This window comes from Fukomys damarensis, unplaced genomic scaffold (genome assembly GCF_012274545.1).
Source record: "Fukomys damarensis isolate Sample0158 unplaced genomic scaffold, DMR_v1.0_HiC HiC_scaffold_36, whole genome shotgun sequence".
In the NCBI taxonomy this organism is placed as follows: domain Eukaryota; kingdom Metazoa; phylum Chordata; class Mammalia; order Rodentia; family Bathyergidae; genus Fukomys; species Fukomys damarensis.
Window position 1 is genome coordinate 36299449 of NW_022900948.1, and position 26995 is coordinate 36326443.

At 35.5% G+C, this 26995-nt stretch overlaps 1 protein-coding gene across 1 annotated transcript in view; it reads right to left on the bottom strand.

Moving 5' to 3' along the window:
* Positions 1–26995, bottom strand: part of Megf9 (multiple EGF like domains 9) — a 112574-nt gene that overhangs the window by 55387 nt on the left and 30192 nt on the right. The window contains exon 6 of the mRNA XM_010602977.1: positions 161–362. Coding sequence (XP_010601279.1) covers positions 161–362 — 202 coding nt within the window. The remainder of the gene's footprint in view (positions 1–160; positions 363–26995) is intronic.

Genomic DNA, 26995 nt, shown 5'->3' on the forward strand with positions numbered 1-26995 from the left:
AATATGACACATGAAGTCAGGGAATAAAAGCACACAAAATATTTTGTAAGTCTATGATTCTTCTCCCGCTTTGTTTAAACCAGGCTTGTCTTGAGGGCAGGAACCTTTTTTATTCTTTGCTAAAATAAAAATGAACAACACCTCTACCTCTGCTGCTTACCTGTTGCAGAGTTTGCTGAGGGCTCCCTGTGGACTACAGTGACAGGGCAGACAGAGCCCAGAAGTATGATTCAGGTAAAAGTCCTCCTTGCAGATTTCACAGTGAAGACCCTGATAACCTTGCTGACACTCACACTGCCCTGTGGTCTGGTTGCAGTGCTTCTCATCCAGGCTTCCAGTCCTAGAGCAGTTACATACATATTCTGAAAAAGAAAAAAAGGAAAGAGACACTATCAACTAGGAGTTAATATTTTAACAAATGAACATTTTTATTATTCTTCATAATGTTCATTGCATTTTTTTTCTTATACTGAGGGTCGAACTCAGGACCTTGTACTTACGAGGCAGGCAGTAGAACCATTCAGCTAAATCCCCAGCCCACAAATTTGTAGGGCTGGATACATTTGTAAGGCTAGATGCATCCCAATCACTGAGTAAAACCAATCACAATTTGAATATGTTTTACAATTTAAAAGATTTGGAAAATATACATTCTTTTGGTATATTTTCAATAGTAGTTTGGATGAAAATAATTGGTAAACCTTTATTTTTAGCCTTCTAATGTACAGATTTATTTCAACATGAGTTAGAATTTGACTTTTGCTAATATTCTGCTCATTTTATCAAAAGAAAAGTATTTCCAACAGTTTTACATGGTATCAACATTGGAACTTTACAAGCATGTGCGAACAGATGTAGTTAAAATCAATGGCAGTGAAAATAAAACTTTGTATATACTCTAGGAATCAGTCTCATTCCAAAATGGCAATGCATTTTGGCTGAAAGAGCCCAGAGAAATCTATGGTACAAATTATACTTAGAAATAGGTAAAGGCACCATACAAAGTGGCACTATTCTGACAATAGTTCATTTAGGTTAGAAAAAATAGTCTTTGATGTTAATATTTACTATTTTTTAAAAAGTTACTGGAAAACTGCAAATACAATTTTACATCGAAAGTTATAAGGAGATTTGCTTCTTTTATTCCAGAAAAGAAAATTAAGTTTCAAAATTCTTAATGTAATCACAATCAGAGTCCACACAGTCATAACAAAAGGATTCTACAAAGAAATTCCCACTTGGCAAACTCTAAACTTCCCATCACTTCATAACCTTTAGTGTTAGTTTATTTCCTTGCTTTTCACACTTCTTTAGTTTATAAATATAACAAATGAATGAATATATGTTGGTAGATTGTTTATTTTATGCATATTTCAAGCAGCTGGTGGTGAATTACAAAACCCAAAGGAGAGTTCAGATTTCTTCAGTCTCAAGTTTAGGAAAATCAGCTTCTTAACACAATCAAGATTCTTGTACAGTAACTGGGGATGAAAGTGTAGTTCAGTGGCACAGCCCTTATAAAGAGCTGAGTTAAGCCCTGGGCTTGATTCCCAGCAAAGGAAAAAAATCTTATTCTTACTAGGGTATGCAAGATTGACATTTCTTTGACAGAGTTAGATGCTTTCACATGATACCTACTTTCTGAATATAGTGTGTGGGGGATTTGTGTATATAACAAAGCGATGTTCAAATGGTTCATAAGCACACTGAGCACCTTCATGGCAGAACCTTTACTCCACCAAAAATTACCAGAATGTTTAAAATAACGTTTCTCTTCTGAAATTTGTTATAAATTCAACATACACTCAATTCCTCCTGCTAGATTAATTTCATCAAAAGTTAAGCTGATCAAATTATGATGGTGTGGTCAGAACTAGATCAAGAAAAATGAAAAGACTAAAAACAGTATAATAAGGACCATGAATTTTATTCTATTATTCCCTTATTAATAAAATGAAAAACTGAATGATTATTCTCAATGCATGAAATATAATTAGCAGTATTTTAAAAAGAATCCAATTAATCTAAGAACTCAGAGAAAAACACTCAGTTTTTTTTTAATTCAGTAAAGTTCTAATGGATAAGCCTTCAGCAGTAACCAAGATCACTGGTTATTTATCATTTCTGTAGAATAAATCCAGTCTTCTCCTTATTCCAAGCCTACTTTTATCAGTTCCATCTCTGAAATGCTCATTCTGTGTACTTGAAATTTTGTCTCTTCTTCATATATTCAAACCTACCCCCTATTTCAAAAATAAACTGAAACTCATACCATCGTAAACTCTAACTCTATTATCTCTCCTGTGAAACATAGCAACATCTACTACCTGCAACTCTCATATTAGAACAATCTGAAGAGACAACAAACAACCAGCTATGAGCAAAGACTGTAGAGGCAGAGAGCTAAAGTTCAAAATCCTCTCCTCTAACTACATGTATGATCTTAGGCAAATTAGTTTCCTTGTGCTTTCATTTTCTCATCAGCAAAGAGGGCATAATAATAATACCTATAATATTTAGTCCCAAATGTGAGGTTTGGAAGTACTAAAATATTTAGAATAATAGCTAGAAAAAATGAGAGGTGACACCGGATAGAATAACATAAATATAAATTGGATGTTAGATTCATAGACCATAGCCTGTTATATCCTGTAGACAAGATCTGAAAGCCTGGGAATGGGTTTATTATTACCATAGCATCATTGGACCATGTTGAAGAAACATAATCAGGGCTTTGCAATACAGAAATCCAAGTTGTGAGTCATTTGTGTTGGAATATATGTGTGTGTGTGTGTGTGTATATGTTTGTGGTGGGTTTTACACATTATTAATATGTGTGCTTACAAATACAGTGATGGACTGAGATGATTTAGCATCTGGTTTCAGGGAGGTAAAAGATGATGATTTACCCTTGGTACTATTCATTCTAACAGTAGTAGAGTAAGAGGCAAATATTTCAACAAGAGAGACCATTATAGTAGTAGGTAGAGGGCTGATATCAAGACAAAGATGCACTATCATGTCACTACTTTTTGAAAAATCAAATCATTGAAAAGGGAGTAAAAGTGTACAAGTGTCAGAGAACATGTGCATCTTTTTATTTATAGCTTAGAAGCTGAGGGTCTCTCCCAGGGATTGACCTCAAATGAAATGACTCAACTTAAATAAGTAGAATGAGCTACTGTAATGACATCAAAACACTGTGAGGGTTCATTAAATTATATCAAAATAATTTGTTAGCTTTTAAGTAGAGTAAAATCTCAAACTCTGCACAGCTCTGGATGTTCACGCAGAACCAGACAGGAGTTAAGGCAGAAATAATGTAATACTCTTAGTAAAAGCCTAGCACCATGAAAAAGAAAAAAGAAAATTTTAATTGGTAGAAGCAACTGGAAAGACCTATATATAAGAGGGAAAGATACAGTGCTGACTTTTAAGAAGGTAGAATTTTACACATTAGAGCAGAACAAAGAAGTGTGTGACATGATTAATGATAAGTTAACAGTGTAGATGTTAAAAGGAATGAAACAATATGAGGATATCAAAAGTCAATCACAGATGGCTTGAATGAAGCAAAAAGCTCAATTAGTTGTCTATGAGTAAATATGAAATAAACTCATCAAATTTAGTACATTACCTGCCAATGTTCTATAATTCTTGGGAAACCTCTATAAATAAATAATTGGAGAAGAGTAATGTAAGTGTTCACAGAGAGAACACAATCTTTGGTAATGCTTTTCCTTTCTGTGGTCTGGTTTCTGAAGAACAATAAAATACAGTGATTGAACCCTGAGGAAGAAAGAAACTAAATCTGGTGCCAAACTTCTTTCGGCATTTAAAAATAGAAATATAAAAGCCTTAGGGCTGGGGTGGCTAAGTAATGCAGTGCTTACCCATAATGTACAAGGCCCTGGGTTCGGGCCCCAGCATACAAAAAAAGGAAATATAAAGATCCAGAGAAAGACAACAGTTCCCCTGAGAACATGAACTTATGGGAAGATTTTGATGCAAAAGTATTCAAAGCAATAACTATATCTAAATAAAACAGTATGCTTTTAAAAATATTTCTTACCAAGGGCCAAGACACAAAAAATTATGGCACTTCAAAAAACACTAATTTTGCTTACAAGTCCCATAAGTCTCCCCTTTGTACAAAAACACCTGTCTTGGTCAAACAAACAGTTCCCACTTCAACACATTAAGGACCTTTTCCTGGCCTTTCATATACCTGGTAGCTTTTTCTCTTTCTCCAACTTTTAATCATCTATGCCCCTACTCAGGATTTTTAGCTACTTTATACCATGATAGGGGTTTTAAAAAACAAAACTAATTGTAACAGTGTGTCATAGTAAATGCATCTCCTCTCTCTGTATCTCTCATTGAAGTTCTTTCTGAGAGTTGTAATTAACTGTGCTGTCTGCAGACTCCAGAAATTTGGTACAATAGTGTGTTATTCTTTTGCAGATAAAAAATAAAATAAAAGCAATAAATGAAAGATTTGAAGAAGAAAGTAAAAACTGTGTCATTAATCAACTCATGATCAAAATCTCTCAAGAAAAAAACACGTTAAATTGATAGCAGTACTATCGCTAAGTTAAAATGATTATACAGCAAGTATTGTGTTTGAACATAGATAATGAAAAAATACTTTTAACTATAACTAATACACAGGAATCCAGTCCATGAGTGCCTCCTAAAATTCTATTATACAGCCTCTTGAAGAGTTCTGTAAAGACCTTTGCAAAATCAATTTCTGACCTCTTATTCACTGAACAATGATTTCACTTATGCTTTTCAATATCTTCATATGCCACTATACATTTTGAATATTTTTTTAAAAATTGCCCTAGATTATTCCTAAACTTTTCACTCTTCTTCCTATTCAGGAGACATATAAAATGTAATACTGTAGTCATTTTCTGTTCAGCCTCAAATTAACAAAAACTAAAAATACATTAAAACTCAACGCTTATACCTAAAATTTTTAAATGTAATTCAATTAGCAAGATTAAACTTATTTGAAAATATTTCTAAACACTATTGACATAAACTATGAGCAAAATATTTTCAAATATACTTTTATAATTAAAATAATTATATGAATTGAGGATATAGCTCAGTAGTAGAGTGCTTATCTGTTATAGAGGTCCTGGGTTTTATTCCCAGCATCACAAATAAATAGGTCAGTTAATTACTTAAAAGTAATTATAAAATGTGTTTTTAAAAAGTACCAGCAGGTTTTAGATTTTTCCAAATATTTCTTAAAATAGAGGCAAGATTTTTTTCCAAGGCTTTAAAATGTCTAGAAACTCTTTGTCACTATTTAGATGTGTGCACTACACTTTACTATCTCCATCAAGAAAACATTATTTTGGAGTAATATCAAGAGGTCATCTATAGTTTTTGAGTAATAGAGTTCACTGGGCTTGTTTTTACATGGAACAAGCTGATTCCAGGATATAAAATATTTTGAAAGGTTTAAGAACACAAGCCATACATCATGGGTCATATCGGCAATTCTCATACTGGAACAATTATTATTTCTTGCATTGTATAGGAAGGCCAGAGAAGCAACCACCATCTCAATTTCCCAGGACAAAAATACTCCCATTCCTCTATTTTTCTCACTTCTATTTTCTCTATTAACTGTGACCCAATGTTTGAAAATTATATGAAGCAAATAACACTAATACAAAATAATTATTCAATATGATCATAAATGCTATTTTTAATATTTGGGTACATTAAACTTTAGTATATCCAAAAAGCAAAATGATATTCTACATAAATTCTATATAATATGCACATTCACATATTATTAGAGAATTAGAAACAGTCTGACTTGCACAAGTGGTTCTACTCTGTACACCACACTGCAGACATCACAAGAACATCAATTAAGTGGAAGCCAAAGAGCAAACTGCATCAAAAGGCAATCGGTGGAAGAGCCAGGCTTGGTAACATAGCCCTATAACCCCAGCAATCCAGCAAGATGAGACAGGAGGATTGCCAAGTTAAAGCCCAGGTAGGACAAGTTAGCAAGACACTGCCTCAAACCAAAAAAAGAAGGAAGGAAAAAGAAGGAAGGAAGAAAAGCAGGTAGGTAGGTAGGCAGGCAGGGGACATAGCTCAATTTGACAACACTGAGTTCAACTCCTAGTACCACAAAAAAATGAAAAAAAGACAATAAATAGGTGTCATTCAGTGGTAGAAAGTGTGCTTTAGTAAGTAGTAAAGTCTAGGTTCAATCCCCTGTGCACGTGCATACACATGCATACACACACAAAGCAATGAATAACCTGAGAATAGCCAAAAATTTTTAAATTGACAATACCAATTTCTGGAAGAAATACAATACTACTAGAATTTTTAAAAATCACTTGTGTATTGCTGAGAGCTGTTTCTTTTTCTTTAATGCAGAACATATCCAGCTCTGCGATGTTTTTTGGGGAAAAAAAGCACTTGTGTAAATGCGAAAAGGATAAAAGCACTTTGGAAAATTGACTATTTCCTATACCTTTACCATATGACTCAGCAATTCTCCCCTCAGGTATTTATCCTACAGAAATGAAAACATACACTCACAAAACTACTTGTAAACAAATGTCTATAGCAGCTATAATCATAATCACCATAACCTGGAAAACACCCAAACATCCTTCAAATGGTGAATGGATAGGCCATGGTACAGCCACACAATAGCAATAAAAAAGAAACCACTGGCATGCGAGAAAAATGGATGAATCTCATATGCACTATACTAAATAAAAGACTCTCATCTTTAAAAGCTAAGTTATATGATTCTATTTGTGTAACAGTCTGGAAAAGGCAGGGGGCAGAGAACAGATCAGAGATTTGCCAGGAATTGCCAGAGGGAAGGGCTGACTACAAAGAAAACAAGGGAATTTTGAGAGGATAAAGAAGCTGTTTTGTATTTTGATTATGCATTTGTCAAAACTAATAGAACTCAACATCACATGAGTAAATTTTATTGAATATAAAGTTTAAAATAAGCAAAAACTTTTTTTAAAAAAAGTCAATGAGTTAGACACAAAACTTAAATACCGTACGTATGCTATCGCTTATTTGAGTAAGGCAAAAAGCAGGATAAAGCAAGGACGGGAGACAAAGGGCTAGATCTCTTGGAAACGAGGAGTCCAGGAGACAGATGGGAAAGGGGAAGGGAAGGGAAAGTAAGTAGAATAAAGACATACCAAGTACAGGAACCGAATGAACTGAGGTTGATCCCTGGCACCAAAAAATTTTTTTTTTAATTTTCTTTTGTAATTCATCATTAAAAATCTAACTATTTAAATAAAGACCAGGAAAATATAAGTATAGCAACTCGAAATCTATCCAATCTAGCCACCATAGAAGTTCACCCTTTTTACAAGCCTAGGATAGGCCTTACCAAAAATAACATCTTTCAAATTGAAAAGAAAAGGGAAACTGTCAAAATCAAGAAATACTTAATTCAAACCTCTGCTTGTATATCAAATGATTGTTTAAAAAGCAATAAACTACATTTCTTAACTTCTTGCCTGATTTCCTAAGTGTATGGTATATTTCAAAATGCATTTTTTATTAGGACCATATTTTATCTTTGTATATTTGGAGAAAAAGAATCTCAGAAAGGCCTCATTCTAGGGAAAAAGAATTATCAACAGAGTTTTATTTTTATAAAGGGTCTTACTCTAGAATAACATTGAAACTCAAATTACATTTCACAATTACATTTTGCCAGAGTAGGGTCACAATCTTTGAAACACTGGAAAACTTAGTATTAAAGCTGATGAATTTCTTGATTTAAATCAGACTTTGTAGAAATGTGGAGTTTTAAGCCATGACTTTTATAGAAAAGCTTTCAACTTTACCTTTTAAAAAAAAATGTATCCACTAAACTCCTCAATCACAATTTACTATAGCAAAACATTTATTCTACTTTATAGTAGACATATGAAAATAATGGGGCAATATAATACAGGTTTGTGGAAAAAGTTCTGTCTCATGTTTAAGGGCCATGTTATTAGAGCTGCTTGCCCCTGGCTCACTGCCAGTTTTCCACAACCCAAAGACTATTCATCTAATTAATGAGACAAGATGATGAGTTCTGAGAGTAACAGCTTCTACTACTACTAACAACAGTGATGTTACCAGTTACTGAGCATGTGCTGCACATGTGTCAGGTATCACACTGGGAACGAGACATATATGGCTTCCCATGGTCTTCACCCTAGCCATGTGAGGGAGGCACCTTAGAGAGGACATCTGAGTCTCAGGGAGATTAAATAAATCATGTAACTAACCAGTGCTGGACAAGGGGTGGAACCCAAACCAAATGACCCCAAAGTCCAGGTCATTTTAAGTGAGAAGCTTCTGCCTACAAAAAAAAGAGTAGAAAACACACCTACCAGATCCAGCACATCTTAAAATCAGACTTTGCTGCTAATTAAATAGCCCTAGGACCTTCGATAAATCTAACTGCTTTGAGCTGTAGTGTCTCAATCTATAAAATATAAGTAATTTTGTCAACCATAATAAATAATAACAAAAGGTCAAACTATATATGGCTACAATTGGTTGCAATTGGTATATCTAGCAATCCTAGTAAATCAGAAAGTAATTTTCTTTGAAATTTTTAAAAGTACATGCCATGTTTTAAGAGAAAACCCACAGGTTGAAAATTGCTCACTGATGGCAAATATTTTTATATTTCTCATAGTAGTGATTAATTAGCATAATAATGATCAATAAATAACTATTGAAATCTGTTCAAACCTGATCCCATTTTTTTCAGCTTTAATTGAGTTTATTGGTACATTTTAGGGATACAGTACAGTTACATTCATTGTTGGGCTGATCCCATTTTAATAAAATTATATTTGGTCAATTTAAAAGACAAGACTGTCAGACTGAAAACCACAAAATCCAGTTACAAACACATTGTAAAAGACACAAAACAAAAATACACAGAAGTTGCAAGTAAACAGAAAGATGAAATAGTAAATGCTGATCAAAAAAAGTAGTACAGCTATATTTATAAGTTACAAAAAAGAGACATTTAAGGGAAAAATCATTATTGGGTACAAAGAGGTCTGGCCACTATGCAATGATAAAATGTACAATTCATCAAGAAAAGTAGTTCTAAGCTTATATATACGTTATATTACAATATGGAAATACATAAAGTAAAGTGAAAGCAAATATAATGTTATTTCTGAGGATGAAGTGAGGTAAATATATGATGGTACATTCTGCCTGAATAGAATATTTACTATTTTATCTCCACAATGTCCTACTTTTCTGGAAATTTGGAAATGACAATAAATACTCCAAAATGAGAGAGAGTAGATACTAAGAATTATTGCTGGTTAAAATAAAGCTTTTTATAATTTTCTAGCAGAGAGAACTTGCTTTTAACCCAGAAATGGAATAATTCAATGAATTTCCTAAAATTATAAAAAAGGAGAGAGAGGGGCACCTTGGCTCAATGAAAATATTTACTATAGATCAACTAATATAAACATTTCTCTCATTAGTGTTCTGAATCTTTTTATTCTCTAAAAGCTCTTTGTAACTTCCTCTATCTATTCTGAACTATGTTCCTAGAATATTGTCTGAGAATGTCACATCATGAAGAACTGGCCTCAAGTTGAATTTCACCAAGTTCCTACAATTATTCCAAGATCCTTGAACTAGACTTTTTCCATACCCATTGCCTACTCTGGCTACTCCAAACTTTTCTCCCCTTGAGTTCTTTCATTCTATACCCTGTGACTAGCATATGATTTTATTTCCAAGCTCATGGAAATAGACTCTCTTTCGCTCTTCCTCTGATTGCCCAACCACGCAATCCTCCCTCTAACTTCAAATTATCCAGTTCCTTCACAAGTAGACACTCTCCAGCTGCACACTTTATCACATCCTTTCCCATCTCTTTCCAGGATGCTACTATGCCCATTCCTCCCCGCATTTGAAACTTTTCAACTTTTACTTTTTAGAGAATCTACTGTCAAATACGCATCGAGTCTCTCACTATCTAAAACATATTTTCTAATTGCCTGTTCTGCATTACTACCATTTAACTTCTAAAAAAAATTCTTAAACCAAGATACAGACTGGCTCTTTCTTCACTATATTTTCTCCTTAATGCTCTACAATATTTTCTGAACTCTATATAAATGTTCTCTCAAAAGTTACTGACCCTTCACAATAGCCTTCTCGGGCCATATTCCTTTTTTTTTGGCTTTGTGTTGTGTTGTTTTTCTGGGGTTCTGGGGATTAAATCCAGAGTCTCATACACGCTGAGCATATGCTGTACCATTGAACTATACTCCTAGCAGCCCCACTCCTTCCTTTTTGAAACTCTTCCCTTGATCTCTATAATTAAATAAAGAATTCCATGAGCACTTATTGATCATTTTACTATGTAGGGTCCTGTCCTTTTGCTTAGACTCCCTTCATGGGAAATCCTTATAATAATGGTTGCCAGTGAATCCTGTCTCCTTGTGTTCACATCCTTTCACATCGCGATGTTGCAAAAGGTTGGGTCTATCTCTCAATGTCCTGAGTTGGCCTTATGAATGAGTATAAGTGCAGTGAGAGTTCCAGAACCTAGACCTCTGAGCACCTTGCATCTTCTGCCTTCATTAATTTAGGACCCAGCTGCCATGTAGAGAAATCTGGGCTAGACAATAGAATAAGGCTCCACAGAGAAAGCTGTCTCCCGCCATCCCTACCTATCAAGATCCCAAACATGAGGCCTTGAGAGAAAGTCCATCCTGGAGTCTCTACTTCTAGGAACTCTACCAATGCAGCAACATAGTAAACCCAGGAAAGACCAGGAGAAAACTATCCACCGCAGACAGAAATAAATGATTGTTAGCACTTTGAGAGCCTGAGATTTGTGGTATTAGTAACACAGCAATAACTGATATCCCCAGTGGCCTGAGTCAGATGGTTTTATCATAGCCTGTCATATAAAATATCTTCTCAGATTGGGGCCAGGACTCAGTGGTAGAGCAAGTGCCTAGCATGCTTGAGGCCCTGGCTTCCAATCTCTAGAGCTGAAAAAAAAAAAAAATCCAGCAAAACACAAACAAATCACCTTCCTTCTGGGTCCCCTGCCTATACACACCCAACTTGTCCCCATTCATTACACAATGGCTCAATTAACTTTCATCAAGTCAATCCTTGCTTGGAAAAGTCACTGTGTCCTTATTAGACTTTCTTTTTAATTTGTTTTCTCTTTCTCTAAAGACACCTGTCCGGCATGTGTTAATCAACTCTTTATTTATAATACATGGAGGAAACTGAACCAGAGTGGTAATGATATTTAGCAACAATTTAAGTTCAGTTCAAGCTGGGTGTGGTGGCACATGCCTGTAATCCCAGCACTCAGGAGGTTGAGGCAGGAGGATCACTATGAGTTCAAGGCCAGTATGGGCTACAAAGTGAGTGCAGGGCCAGTCTGAACTACAACGGGAGACCTTGGCTCAAAGAGAGAGAGAGAGAGAGAAATTTGAATTATTTTTTGGAAACAACCAAGGCTAAACTCTTACACAAAACTGATAACCTGCATAAGGAAAAAAAAATCTCTGGATCACTGAATATTAAGGAATTTTTCTTTATCAATTAATTGCTTTTTGGTTCCTTGACATTCTTATTTTTTAAAGATTTTTTTCTCAACTGTGGTAAAATACATAACAAAATTTACCATTTTGACAAATTTTAAATATATAATTCAGGGCCAGGGATTTAGCTCAGTGGTGCCGTCACTTGCCTTGCAAGCACAAGGTCCCAAGTTCAATCCCTGGTGCCAAAAAACAAAACAAAAATACATATGTAATTCAGTGGAAATAAGTACATTCACATTGTTGTACAGCTATTACCACTATGTCTATTTCTATCCTTGGTATATTTTACTTATTAATTTGCCCCTTTATTCTACTGTTAGAACATAAAAAGATAAGTTCAAAAATAACTATCCATGAGACCACACTGGCATAAATAAATGAAGAAACAAATAAATGGGTAGAAGGGACAGCTCTTGCACACAGTAAAATGCCAATGAATAAATTAGGAGAAAGGGATGATGAAAATGGAAAGATTTGAATCTTGGCATGTGAAAAAGGCTTGGGAAAGGGTGTGAGGAGTGCTATGGGCAGCTGAGTCAGTATGGCTAAACAAGTTTTGGAACTCTTCCACTATTTACCAGGGGAACTTTGGACAGAATCAGAAGCAAGACTTTGGGTAAGGCTTGTTCTTACAATACCTCTAAATATGCTGGGAGGCCAGGTTTGGAGGAGTTCACAAGTGAACTCAATAAGCACTTGGAGTGCCTCCTCAAGGAACAATCAAAGGAAGGCTTCCCTTCTGTGAAACTGGCTCAAAGCAATGCCTCAGAGCCAACAATTTGAAGTAAACGTTCCCAGTTTTAAAAACTCATACAAGAAGTATGTAGAGAGTACATTCAGGTTTTGCAAGGTGCGGGTGTGAAGCTAAGAGGAGAAAAGTAGAAAACTACCTTTGGACAAACACCACAGTAATAACTGTTGGGAACAAGAATGTGAATAAAGTTAATTAGGAAGAGTACTTTGAGAAACAGGATATTAGCACAAATTCAAAGTGTCTCTCAACCAGATACATAATAATAACCAAAGAGAATATAGTAACTTTGTAGTAGAGAAACCTAGCAAACACTCCTTTAGTCAAGTGCTGGAAATTAAATCACTAGTAATAAGACATCTTCAATACATACTATCTAATAGAATGCACTAAGAAAACTACAATATCACTTCTGTGGTATTAGTGCCAAACTGTATGACTTCGACAAACATCAGACAAACCCAAACTCAGGGATATTTTACAAAATAATTGACCAGTGCTGTTTAAAACCTAGGAAAAGATCAAAACTCAAAACCTGAAGTAGTTTCTACTGAATTATATATTGCTTTCACACCATCATAAAGCTAAGAAAAAATCAAGTCAAGGGCCATCTGTAATGGCAAAAGATTTAAAACTAGAAACCAAACTCTTCCTAAAATCAATGATCAAAAGCTGGACCTAGGAGCACATACCTGAAGTCCCAGCTATTTTGGAGAAACAGCTTGAGCCCCGGAGTTCAGGGCCATTCAGAACAACAACACACCAAGCTATAAAAAACATATCTAGAACTAATAAATGACTTTAAAAAGGTTACATGACCCAAAGTACACATTTAAAAAAGTCAGTTGTATTCCTATATGATAGGAACATTTGGAATTCAATATTTGTGTGTGTGTGTGTGTGCGTGTGTGTGTGTGTGTGCGTGTGTGAGTGTGTGTGTGTGTGTGTGTGTGTGTGTGGTACCGGGGATCGAACTCAAGTCCTTGTACTTGCGAGGCAGGTGCCAAAACCACTGAACTAAATCCCCGGCCCCTCAAATTAGTTTTTAAAAACACATTATGGTTCCCAAAATATGAAAAAAATATGTATAAATTTAACATGTGCATGATCTTTATTCCAAAGAGCACCAATTAAAAAATCAATAAAGTAGACTTTAATTGGAGAGACAAACCATAAATAGATCGATAGATTCAAGGGATCCTAATCAAAATCTGGCAGATATTTTTGTAGATTCTAAAATAAATAATGAAAAAATAAAGAAACTTTAATAGTCAAAGAAGAGAAAAAGCCAGAATACTCTCCCATGTAATTTTTAAGATTTACTATAAAGCTGCAGTATTGACGGCAATGTCTTACTAGGCCCAATGGAACAGAATATGGAGACCCAAAATAAGCCCCCACAAACATTCACTGATTTTTGACAAAAGAAGATTCAATGGGGAAAGTACAGTTTCTTGTTTTCAAAAAGTGATGATGAAACAGTTGGATTTCCCTAGGTAAAAGACTGACATTTACCTAACCTCACATTTCATACCAAAAATGGAATCAAAATGGACCACTGCCCTAAATGTAGAGTGTAAAACTACAACACGTCTAGGAAAAAATAAAGGACAAAATTTGACTGGGTAAGCAAATCCCTGGATTAGGCAAAGAGCCTTGAGATACAACATCAAAAGTAAAGTCCAAGAAAGAAAAAGTTACAAACTGGACTTCATTAAAATCAAAAATATTTTTCTTCAAAAGATGTCTTTAAAAATGAAAACACACGCCATAGATATAGATATAGATATAGATATAGATATAGATAGATAGCATGTAAGCACTTGAAAAGATGTTCAACACCTTTCACTGGAAAACTGCAATTTAAAACCATAATGACATACTAGTACACTCCTAATAGAATGGCTAAATTTTTTTTAATTGGCAATACTAATACTGACAAGAATGCATAGCAGCTAGAATTCTCATACTTTGTTAATGGGAATGCATGGAAAATAACTTGGTGGTTTCTTATCACTTTAAAGACATACCTACTCTATGTTCAATAATTCTACTAGGAGGTGTCTACCTAAGAGAAATGAAAACTTATGCTCACACATAAGCGTAACTGAATGTTTATAGCAGCTTTATTCATAATCACCAAATTGGAAGTAACCCAAATGTGTTTTAGCCACTGAATGGTTGAAAAGGAATGTGGTCCTTTTACATATCATATATTAATATTTTTATACATAAGAATCTATTTCTGATTTATTCAGTTGGTCTATTCTTGTATCAACATAATAAAAAAGTTTTAATAATTTCAAGTTTATAATGTATTCTACCAATATATTTATTCTCCTTTATATTTTCCTTTAATTCTTCAGTTATTTGTTTCCATTTGAACTGTGTTACCACATTATCTCTGCCTCCCCCCAAAAATCCACTTACCACAAAAATTAATGTATCAAGAACTGGTAACTTTTATAATATTAAATTTTCCCACCTATGATCACTGGTATGTTCAGCCTTCTTTCATATCACTCAATGCACTTTAGAGTTAAACAAGTATGTATATCAATTTCAAACATGTCTTACTGACAATATTTCTAAAGTTTTTTCATTAATGGTAGTGGTGTCAGTAGTGATTAAAACTGCTATCTTTTTTCATTATATCTTCTAATTAGCATTAGATAATTAACAATTATAACTTCTATTTCTGAGAATATAGTCATTTTGATGGGCCCTTTTATTCCTAAAGGTTTTTCTCCTGACTCTCTTTATGACTTCTATTTTAAAGTTACATGTCTTCCATTAAAGGTTATATATTTCAAACAATAGATTTTGGATTTTTCTCAACCACAACAGCTTGTCGATAAAATAAAATAAACTGTTTCATACAACTTTTTATTGTAATCCCTGAATTAGTCTTATTATTAATTATAATAACTGCCACTTAATGCCCCACAGTATGCTGAACATTTTTTTTGCATGAACAATGTGAACATTTAGCTTTTGTTTTTTGGAGACAGGGTCTCACTATGTAGTTCAGGCTGGCCTTGAACTCTTGGTGATCCTCCTGCCTGGGTCTCCAATTGCTGGGACTGCAGGTGTGTGCCACCATGCCTGGCTCATGAACATTTAGCTTTACACAAATGGCTCGTGCACATTTAGCTTTATACAAACTAGCACATCCAAGTTTATTAATAAGAAAACTAAAAGAAACTCAAGATTGCTTACTCAAGATAAGTGCAATAAGTGGCTCAGACAACATTAACACCCAGGTTTATCTTACTGTAATGCCCCCTTCCTCATTTCTCTTTACCACGTCGCCTTCCTTCAAAAAGGAAAGGAGGAGAAAGGAGGGGGATTCTAGCTAGTACTGTTAAACATAGGGTGTTTTTCAATCTGTTTTCTTTGTAAGCAGGTGACATCAAATCAAATCATAAGGCTATCAAGCTATATAGTGGGAGGAAAGAGTTACTCATGCTACAAAGTTAGTTTTCACTTGGTGACATGCAACACCTTACATTTGCTATCATTTTTCCAGTACATGTTTGCAGTACATAATAACTACATTCAATATTGAGAGTTGGTACATGTACATAACACATCTTAATCATTTTTACCCCCCCACCTTTTGACTGGTAAGCCTTAACATAGTGTTCAGAGCCAAACACACATACTCATGACTTAATATTTGTCATCTGTTTATTTAATTGAAATGCACTCTCATAACTAAAATAATACCATTCATTAGTATTTCAAATATCTTTATAAAATAAGTAGGGTAATTTAAGATCAAGAATTGTAAATATGGAAAAAGAGTTATGAATATGGATTATGCTAAATTGCTACTAAACCTAGGTAAAACACTTACCTTTTATGCTATTTTTCCATTTAAATACATTTTTCAAAGCTTCAGGGTAACTAATTTTGCTGTTTAGAACAGGTAATTGCTCATTTTTTGAAAGTATATTTTTTTCTGTCAGGTCACTATCAAATCTAGAATACAGTAAAAGAATTAACTTGATAGTGTCTATAAGGCTTGAAAGAATAACTATTCTGTCTCAGTTACTATCTGCAAAGATACTAGTCTATCTTAATAACTATTCTTGAATGTATGGGCTTTCTCACTGATAGCCTGATCATAGTTTAATGGGAGGGAGAGGGTAGTGAGAGAAAATATAGGAATTAAATGTGAACAACTTGAAATTTGGCTGCAAGCCATAGTAGAACAAAATGAATCTATGCGGTCTATTGGTATTCAGACCTGAAACTGCTATTTATAGTTCTGTAATCTCAAATTTCATGCCTTCATTACAAGTTGGAATAATGATACCTAACTTAAAAGAGTGTTTTAAGAATTAGAAGAGATGAGGCAAAACAAAAGACAAGAAAAAAAAATACCTACAACAGTACAGTAATGTCTATTCTTCATCCTGTATCAGTATTATCAGTAGTCTGGCAAGTAGTATTCTTAGGTGCATGAATTGAGACCTAAAAGGGATCATCAGAGATCTCCAAATGTATTCAAGATATTCTAAATAATTTCATTAACGTCTTAATCTTATATCTAACATAATAGAAAGCACAAAAAGAAAGTATTACCAATTGCTTCTGAGGTTAGGAACTAGATTTACCTTAGTATTTCTGTTTACAGAAGCCACCTGAATAACTTCAAAGGCTAGAATTATTTGCTCACTGTAATGCCTGGAAAATTCATTCAGAGAAAAGAACTGCAAATATAGCAAAAGGAAAGGTCAATTTTATAATGCTATTCTAAGGTATCCAGGGACACAACCTAGGAACTGTGTCCTAATTTTTAAAAAAGGGAAGGTTGGTTGCACAGATGACAGCTTAACATTCGTACCCAACCAATTCTGAAATATGTTATTAAATGGATAGTTCATGGATTACTAGGAATAAATATATACTTGAACACATAATTAGGCCATAATATTCTGATATAATACATGGGGTATCTGGGGGAGAGTAAATAAAAAGAAAAGCTATTTATATGGCTACAGCAAAGACTGAAGCATAGAAGGAAAAAGTACGTATGTTGGGGCCCTGGATTCAGTCTAAGAAATTTGTATTCTATCTTAAATGGAACAAATCTTCAAGGCAGATCCCAGTACCATCAGCTTCATAATCACCTGGGGAGCCCTTGTTGCTTTTGCTGTCTTCCACCACCATGAACCGTTACCCCCTGCCATGTGCCACCCTGCCTTGGAACCAGTCATTTATGGACTGAAACCTCTATGAACTGTGAGCTAAATCAACCTTTCCCCTTTAACTTTGGGTGTTGGGTATTTTGTCTCAGCAATGAGACAAAAGTAACTTACACAGAAATTTGGTACCAGAGAAGTGGGGTCATTGCTGTGACATTACCTGGCCATGTGGCTCAAAAGCCTTTGGAACTGGCTTGTGGGAGAGGGAAGAATCAGGAAAGGCTCAGGGATGTTGGCTAGAGAAGCAGAGCTGGAAAGCCTCAGGCTGTACTGTATGGGAGAGTCTCGTCAGAGCTCAGAAGGCCAGAAGGCCAGTAAAGACCATGCTCAGCAGGTTCCTGCTGGGAAGAAAGACTGCACTGGCTGCTGGACTCCAGACAATGTGTGCTATGGCTTGGAAGGAAGTTTTTCTCCATTTTGCTCATGTCCAGAGACTGCCTGAGGCTGAGATAAAGGGTGGAGGGCTAATTAATCTCACAGAAGAAATTTCAAGGCAGGCTAATGTTGAAGCTGTGGCATAGCTGCTGTTGGGAGATTTTAGCCACATCTGTGTTGAGAAATAAAAGCAAAAAGCCCAGCAGAATGATTTTAAATGTTTTGAGTTTGGCCAGAAGAGAAGCTCCAGTAAAGGTGTGGACTGCAAAGATAGAGCAGAGGAGATCTTGATTGCTGAGAAGGAACAGGAGAAGAGAAAGATGGCCTGAGGGTATCACAAGAAGCAGCAAGATAACACCCTTTGCAGCCTCAAAATTGCAAAAGTGAAAAACTTTGCTTTGAGAAGAAAGCCCAAGAGCACCATGTTCCAGAATGGCGGTGGCCTAGAGAATTTGTTCCTCGGAAGTGGATTCAGAGTGTTCAGCGAAGGGCCAGGGATTTGGCTCAGGGGTTCTGCTGCCTGTCTCGAAAGCACAAGGGCTCAGTTCAATCCTTGGCACCAAGTAAAACAAAACAAAAAATAAAATCTGACCCAGAGTGTTCAGCAATTGCAGTGGACCCTTACAGCCAAGCAAGAAGGAAGCCTGGCTACTGCTCCAGCTGGCGGCAGGAGCACCTTGGCACCATCCACATGGCACCAGTCTTATGCACATACAGAATGGAAGAGCTGTGGGGTCAGGAAGACTTCCACCCAGATTTCAGAAGAAGGCCTGGGAGGCCAGGCAGTGTGCCCCTGAGAGGGCAGAGTGTGAAGCTGTGAGTGTGAAGCTGAAGGTGCAGTGGAAACACAAGAAGTTTGGAGAAGCCAGGAGTGTGTATCTTCTGAGGAAAACGGCAGGAGGGAGCAGAGCTGGCCCAAGACAGACACCGTAGGAGTTACTACCACTGGAAGTGCCCTGGGGGCAGAGCCACTGAAGCCCTTTGAAGGGGACAACTTGCCACAGATTGCCTTCCATGCAGGAATTAGAACTGTGGGATTTAACAGTTTGCCCTGCTGGATTTTGACTTGCTTTGGTTCCATTCTTTTGTATCCCCATTTATAACTTTTGGAATGGAAATGTCTACTTTGGGCCATTGAATGTTGGGATTGTTTAACTTTCTTTTCATTTGTACAGGGGCTCACAACTAAAACTTTGCCTTAAATCTCAGAGGAGACTTCAGACTTGGACTTTTCAGCAATGCTGAAACTGTTAGGTCTTTGGCGACTCTTGGAGATGGACTAAATGCTTTTTGTATAAAGGAATATCCATGAGCCTCTGGGGGCCAGGGGTGGCATGTAATGGCTTATGTTGAGGTGTACTCCCAAAGCCTCATGCTTTTTCAGAAGTGGCTGAGTCTAGTGTGTGACTGATTCATGGTGGAGCCAGACTGAGGGCACTAAGATTAAGGGTGTGAGTGCTGCTCACCCTAAGTAGTCTGGATAAAATAAAAGGGGCAGGAAGACGCTGTTAAGGTTCCCTTGTTGCTTTTGCTATCTTCCATCACCATGAACTGTTGCCCCTCTGCCATGTGCCACTCTGCATATTATGGACTAAACCTCTACAAACTGTGAGCTAAATAAACCTTTTCTCCTTTAAAAAAAAATCACCTGGGGAGAACAGTAAGACACTGATTCCTGGCTTCCACTCTAGACCCTGCTAGAGGTATTTAGGTTTGCTGTAGTTTGAAAAAATTTGTCATATGCAAAAACAAAAAAGTTTTGATTGATATAATGATGTGGTTAGACTTCAGAGGTAAACAACAACAAAACAGCAATAATTATAACAACATTCACTTCTACTACTACTAACTGCTTTATTAACTTATTACAGGTCAGGCACGGTATTTATGCATGTTACATGCACTAACATTAAAAATTTATAAGGAACTTAAAAGACAAATACAACTCATAACAGAAAGGATAAAATAAAGAAATGGGGTCACAGAGAAATTAAGCAATTTTTCCCAAGGTCAGATGGCCATAAAGAGTCCAGCTAGGATTAAGTTATTTTAAGAGCACTGTGAAGGAATAATTAGAAAACAAAATCTAAAGACAATAGACTTATTAGTATATTATTATAATAATCTAAGAGGAGACTCCGAGGTTGTGTACAGTAACTAGTAAAGATTGTTTCTTTAAATTTACACACAGGTTTGGCACAATTAATAGGATTTGGCTGTTTTATACAATAAAATTAAGTCTGCTTGCTTTCTGAATAAATAAATACTGCAAGATCGAAAATATGACTGTCTGTACTTGTCGGTAGAGTTACAACTTTAACAGATTTGTAGTTCAGGGAAGGAATATAGCTGAATCTTGAGTCATTCCAAAGGAAATTTAAATAGAAGAACTCTTTGTTTCTGGAACTAGAAGGGGACTATCTTACTTTATGTTCCCCACCAATCCTCAAAACTTGTTGACAAATTCTTCCCACTCTCCTGCCACCCTTCGCTATTATCAAAGATTTATTCAGTATAAACAGTGTTCCACACTGCAAGCTGTGAAGTTCTTTGCTTTATCATCATGACTAAGCATTTGAGTAACACTCTTCACTCGAAAAGATGAAACCTCTCTTCTAACTCCCCTGCTTACCCCTACTCCTGCATACACTGCCAACCACCTCCCCACCAAAACACACACACATAGGATCTTCAAAAGAAAACGGAAGATGGTCAAAGGTCACAATATTAAAATAAGGAGAGGCTTCTGTTCATTTGTTTGTTTGTTTGTTTAATGAGACATGGGAAATATGAAGATGTTAAAAATCTTGTCCAAGGTTGCAAATAATACAGATAGAATTGCATTCTGTGTTCTGGGTATACTCCTAAACCTATTGATCACAATGTTTCACGTCAGCATCACACTGACATGCACTCCTTTAAACAAAAACATAAAACATAACCCTCAAACTCCCCCTACGCATTGCTAAGCCCAGAAATTCTCAGATCAAAATCAATAATAAATAAAAAAAAGAAATAATTTGCCTATTCTTCCTATTTCACTCCTGATTTCATACCCATTAATTACTTTTTATATTACCACAGTCTCTGTAGGATAGTAAAATCATGTAATGCTATAGAAAATAATATGGCAGTCCTCAAAAAAATTAAAAATAGAACTATCATATAATCAAATAATCCTACTTCTGGGTATATATCCAAAATAATAGAAAGCAGGGTCTCAAAGAGGTATTTGTACAACCATGTTAAATAGCAGCACTAGTTATAATAGCCTGCAATCCAAATGTCAAGTGATAGCTTTTTAAAAATGTGATACATACACACACACACATACACAACTATTATTCAGGCCAGATGTAATAGTGTATGTCTGTAATCTCAGCACTTTTAGAGGAGAAGGAAAGATGATCATGAGTTCAAGTCCAGCTTGGGCAACTTAGTAACTTAACAAAGAAAGAAAGAGAGAAAGGGTGGGGGGAAAGAAGGAAAGAAAGAAAATGTTTTTGGCCTTTTAAAAATAAATCTGGCTACACACTACTACAACATGGATGAACCTTGAAGTCATTATATTACATGAAATAAGCCAGCCTCAAAAAGACATATTGCATGATTTCCCTCATATGAGATATCTAAAGTAGTCAGACTCACATAAATGGAGCAGAATGGTAGTTTCCAAAGGTTTAGGGGAGGAAGAAAATGGAGTTGTTTAACAAGTATATAGTTTCAAATTTTCAAAATGCAAAAGTTCTGGAGATCTGTTTCACAATAATGTAAATATACTTGATACTACTGAACTGTACATTTAAAAATGGTAAATTGTATGTGTTTTTGAATCATAATTTTAAGGTGGGAGACTATCCTATAGTATGCATGCATCCACTGCTTAATTTTAAAAAGTAGGGAAATCTTAAGTGTAAAGATTTGATTAATTGTTCTATCAATTACTTTCTTTTTAAAGGTAACTGACACTAAGAGTAGTAAACTAATTTCTCAAATAACTCAAGCCAAGCTGACTACAGCCTAAACAATGGTTCTAACACTTAACTGTGCCTCAATTTTTCCCCTCTGCACAAAATGTGGGGATTAAGTGAAAAGATGTGACGCAGTGCCTGGCACACAATTCCTTTTCTTTTGGCTCCTGGGTTGCTTCATAGAGTAGGTACTAAAGTAATTAAGTGATAAGGTAGAAAAGCAATACAGGAAAGGGAGATATAGGAAGGAGGAAAGAAGTATGTATGCTTGTGGGGGTACAAGTTTATAAAGGATGGACAAAGGAAAGCTACAGTAAGTATATAGGAGAGTTTTCTTTTTACAAATTCCTTACATGTGTTTGTAGGCACAGTATGGAGGTTCAAAATGTTCAACATTCTGCTGAAAAACTGAATGAATTAATGTTAATAGGAGTTGGGGAAAGGGGATCAAGAACATGAAAACAGAAAACCATATACTTCTTTCTCAGGTTGCTAGAGAAAATATTCCTGGCAAAGCACATGACTGGTAACTTCATCATTCAACAAATGCATATTGTGCCAGAAATAGAGATTATAATTTCTAGGTGCTATAGATACAATGAGAAATACATGCATGACCTGCCTTCACACAACTTACTGTCTTACAGCAGAAAGAAAAACAGAGACAACACACAGAGTATGATAAATACTAAACAGAAATATGCACAAAATGCTATAGAAAAACATAGTATCTGTTTTTACACATGGAGAAAGCCCCAATCTAGGCATTCTAGATGGAGAAAAAAAAACATCTAACATGAAACACAAAGAATAACAAGGTATAATTAACCTAAGGGTACAGGGAAGAATATCCCAAAGGCAAGGGGATACTGTGTATAATGATATGAAGACAAGACAGGACACTGTAACCTCCTAGAAAACTCAAAAAATTTCAGTGTAGCTAGAGAATAGAAAAGTGAAAGGAGTGGTAACGTGGTAACGTGTGAGGTCTTTTCTAAGAGTGTGAGGTCTTTTCTAAGATCAACCGAGTAACCGTGGAAGATGTATACATGAAAGAATGCTATGATCAGACCTATTTTAGAAATATAACTCAAGAGGCAGTGTGAAAACAAACTGGAAAAGAATGAAGGCAAAGAGACCTTTTAGCAGCCTGCTAAAATAATCCATTTGAGAGATGAAGATGGACAGAGAAATAAATGCTAAGAACATGTGCATGCTATTATGGCCACAGGAAATTCATCATTACCTGAGGAAATTCATCATTACCTGCCTTGGATTATAGTGAGCTCATGTCCTAAAGACCTATGGTTTGTTCCTATTGTGGTAAAAACAAATCAAATGGGCCAATAAATTATCCATGTCTGTTACCCAGAAGGTAAGGAAATTACATAAAAATCAAAGACCTTAATAAAATAGGCCCATAAAAATGTTGCCAGATTTGTTCTTCCCTAAGACAGCCCTTTCACTCACACACTATATCAATATCTGATAACAATTTTCATCCTTTCCCTCCCCAAAGCAATTTCTCTACTCATTTTAATAGTTTATGAAGACTTGAGATTCATGCCTGGCTTAGTAAGAGGCAAGTGCTGCTTTTCAGCTGAATAAACAAAGAATGACAATGAGGGTAATGTAGCAAACCAGTCTGCCCACTCAGATATTTTCCAAAGTAGGAGTTTGTGCTGGGCTCCCTTGGTTGGAAAACCCTGGGGGAATAAACATTCCAGATACACAATTGAACTAATATCAAAGTCATACTTCATCAGCACTATTATTTCTGCTAATTGTTGGATAGGCAGCATGTAAAATTTTGGGAACATTGCTTGAAAATTAAAGACTGGAAATAAAAAAGTAGGCACATAAGGGCATTCCAATGACACATTAAAACAATTTTATATACCTAGAGGCCAGGAAAGCAACAAGTTTTCATCAATGCCCTCTGGAGTTAATTTGTGTGTATATATGTATATGTGTATGCATATGTTTGTATATATGAAAAGATATGTGGCTGTTGTCAAAGATGGAACTGCTCAAAAAGTACTTGCATGTTAGGATATAGTCTAAAAGTCTAATGTTTTATATAAACCAAATATCAGATGTTTGGCTTGGGTGATGCAATGTTTGAGGCAGTGCTTCTATTCCTTTTTCTAATCCAAAATGAACAGTACATTCCTAACCAGGTCTGCTCAGACACCCCGGGTGCTAGTGAATGGTAGTACAGACTCTTCAGTGACCAAGCAACCAATATCCTGGAATTTGAAAAGACCTTTTTATAATGAAAAGTTCCCCCATCAACAGACCATTTGCCTATGTTGTTTTCATAGTTACAACTCATCCTCTGCTGGAGACCAAATTTTTCTCTGTGTTAGGCCTAAAGTCACTCCTCTGGTTAAAAATTAGGGTAGGACAGAGAATAGCACTTTAAATTCAAACAGAGTAAAAGAAATTACTGATCAAAGGTAAAAAAATGCTATTATAAAAAATAATGTGGACCACAGACATTTTAAAAGAAATATAAAATATAAGTTTCTTGCACTCAAATAGTTATGGAATATGCACAGTTCAGATAACAAATTTCAGCACAAGTGGTTTGCAACATATATAGCTATTGACAAGCCATCTCTTTGAGTCAGTTACCTCACATTGTAAAAACTGAATAATTAACCGTTTCCTACCTTATCCAAACAAATCAAGGAATCTTTGCCAGTTTTCACTCCCATTCGCGCTATACTAGGTATTTAACAATGTCAAAAATGATGACCAAAGAAGCCACCATGTTTCATTGCTTCTCTAAAAATTAATCAAGCATTTACATTTAGGTTTAGCAAGGTGAACAAACTGGAGTATGAATGAGGTAGGAATGGCCATGGGGTGATGACTCTACAGAGATATGGCAGATTCAATAAAGGTAATTGCTTTACTCTGTTAATCTTGTATACTCTCAGAATCCACACACCAACAAAACTTTTAGGCATCTTTATGCTACTCTCACAGGCATATTTTTTTAAGTTTGTGATAGTGAGGTCAGTGATCCCCTGAACAAGAAGTCACACTGTAAATAAGCATTCTAGAAAAAAGATCTTCCTCTAGATTAATTTGAATAAATAATATAGTTTAAGTGCATTTTACCAAAATTTCCTGAATGTTTGGAAAGTAGATGTGTTGTTACTCCAATGATGATTTTAACAACTAGCATTTATTGAATTCTTTCCCTGTGATCTCACTGTTTTATGGACTTTGTCTTATGACAATAGTCACAATTCTGTGAAAGGAACTGACAAAGGAAAGTGATAAAGCCAGGACTGAAGTCCAAACAATCTGACTTTAGCACCTGCACTTTTAACTACCAAGCACTAGAAGCTTTAAAGCTCAACAATACTATTTTGGGCAATGTTGTAAAGATCTAAGAGAGGAAAACTGATTTAGCCTCATATATAGATGTATATGCATTGCTTTGTCAGGGGAAGTAGCGTAATATGGTAGAGGAAAAATGAAAAAACAGTAACTAAAATTAAGTAGGCTAATTGTTAATTTATATCTCTTTACCATTTATTATTACTTGATCTTGACTATGTTAAGTACCTCCCATCCTTGGTTTTCTCATCCAGACTTTACAGGTTTGAGGTAAAGCTGGAAAGCAAAAATGTCTGTGAAGAAATCTAATACATAAGAATTTGCATTTCTGTATGAGTTGGTCCCAGACTGTGAATGTCTACGTTCTAAGCACTGTTCTCTCATCAGCACCTGGCACACAGGAGACACTATGTTTGTCCAACCTAACACTGGATTCATTAAGAGGTCCAGCACCAATTCCTAGCTTTTTTGTTAAGTCTCTAATTTTCATCATCTAAGTCTGTGTATTACACCTTCAGCAAAACAGATTTCAAATGTTTCCTTAATGAGAGGATAGAAAATTAATTCATGTCCCTTCTATTATTATGCTATCATAGTATGTAAACCTTTAATCCAAAATTAGTGCTGAAAAACATTTAGAGATAGTCAGTGGTCTCTATCTTTCCTGGGGATTATTTACACTTTTAGAAGTTCACTAACATTTCCTGACTGATCTTTGCAAAACACAAATTTTACCATGTAAATTCCTGTCTTACATTGTACATATATGTAGTAATTCTTCATGGATTTTGGATAGTTTCCAAACATGACATGGAAAGCACTTCATGATCTGACACTGCCAACCACTCTAGCCTCAAAGCTCACTCTTCCCTATCCCACCCTCACATTTGCTCTCCTCTGTCTAGCCACTCATGACTTCAGCTTTCTAAGCAGGATATACATGTGCTCTCTTCTCTCCGTACTTTTTCTTATGTGACTCACTTTTCCCAGAATGTCCTCTTCCTCTTCCACTTGGATAAGTCCTATTGTTCTTGAAATTCAGCTTAGAGAAAATTTCCTTTAGAAGTCCTTCCCTAACATCCTCCTTCACCTTCTAAAAGTCTTCCTTTGCTCCTGTGGCACCTGGTGCACATCACTAAAGTGAAATCACCATTCTATAGCCTAATTTTCTATATCCTATGTTGTGTTCTCAAGAACAGAAAACTTGTCTTATTTGTCTACCTTCCATCTATCTAGCAGGCACTAGGGTCACAGAGGCACAGCTTAATAAAGCTCTGATGAATGAATAACAGAATCTTATTTTGTTAATAATAATAATAGGAAAGCCAAGTGTAAACATAATAAAAGCGTATCTCTTTTTATAATATATAAATAAAAATAAGCACAAAGGGGTATACTTCAATGGCACAGTGCTTGCGTAAGCATATGAGGCTATGGATTTGATCCCCAGCATCACAAGAAAATAATAAATGCAAAGTCAGTTAATAAACTTAAGTGAAATATAATTGAAAATCTTTTGAGCATGAAAAAAATCAGGGGAAAAGAGGATCTGAAATTTTTTCTGGTCAACAAAAAGACAAAAAAAGAAGAACAAGGAGGAGAAAGCGGAAGAGAAGAAGAAGAAAGGGGAAGATACCATTGCAGATTGGTTAGACAATAAGGAAATAGAAAGTAATAACATTCTAATGTTTGTGG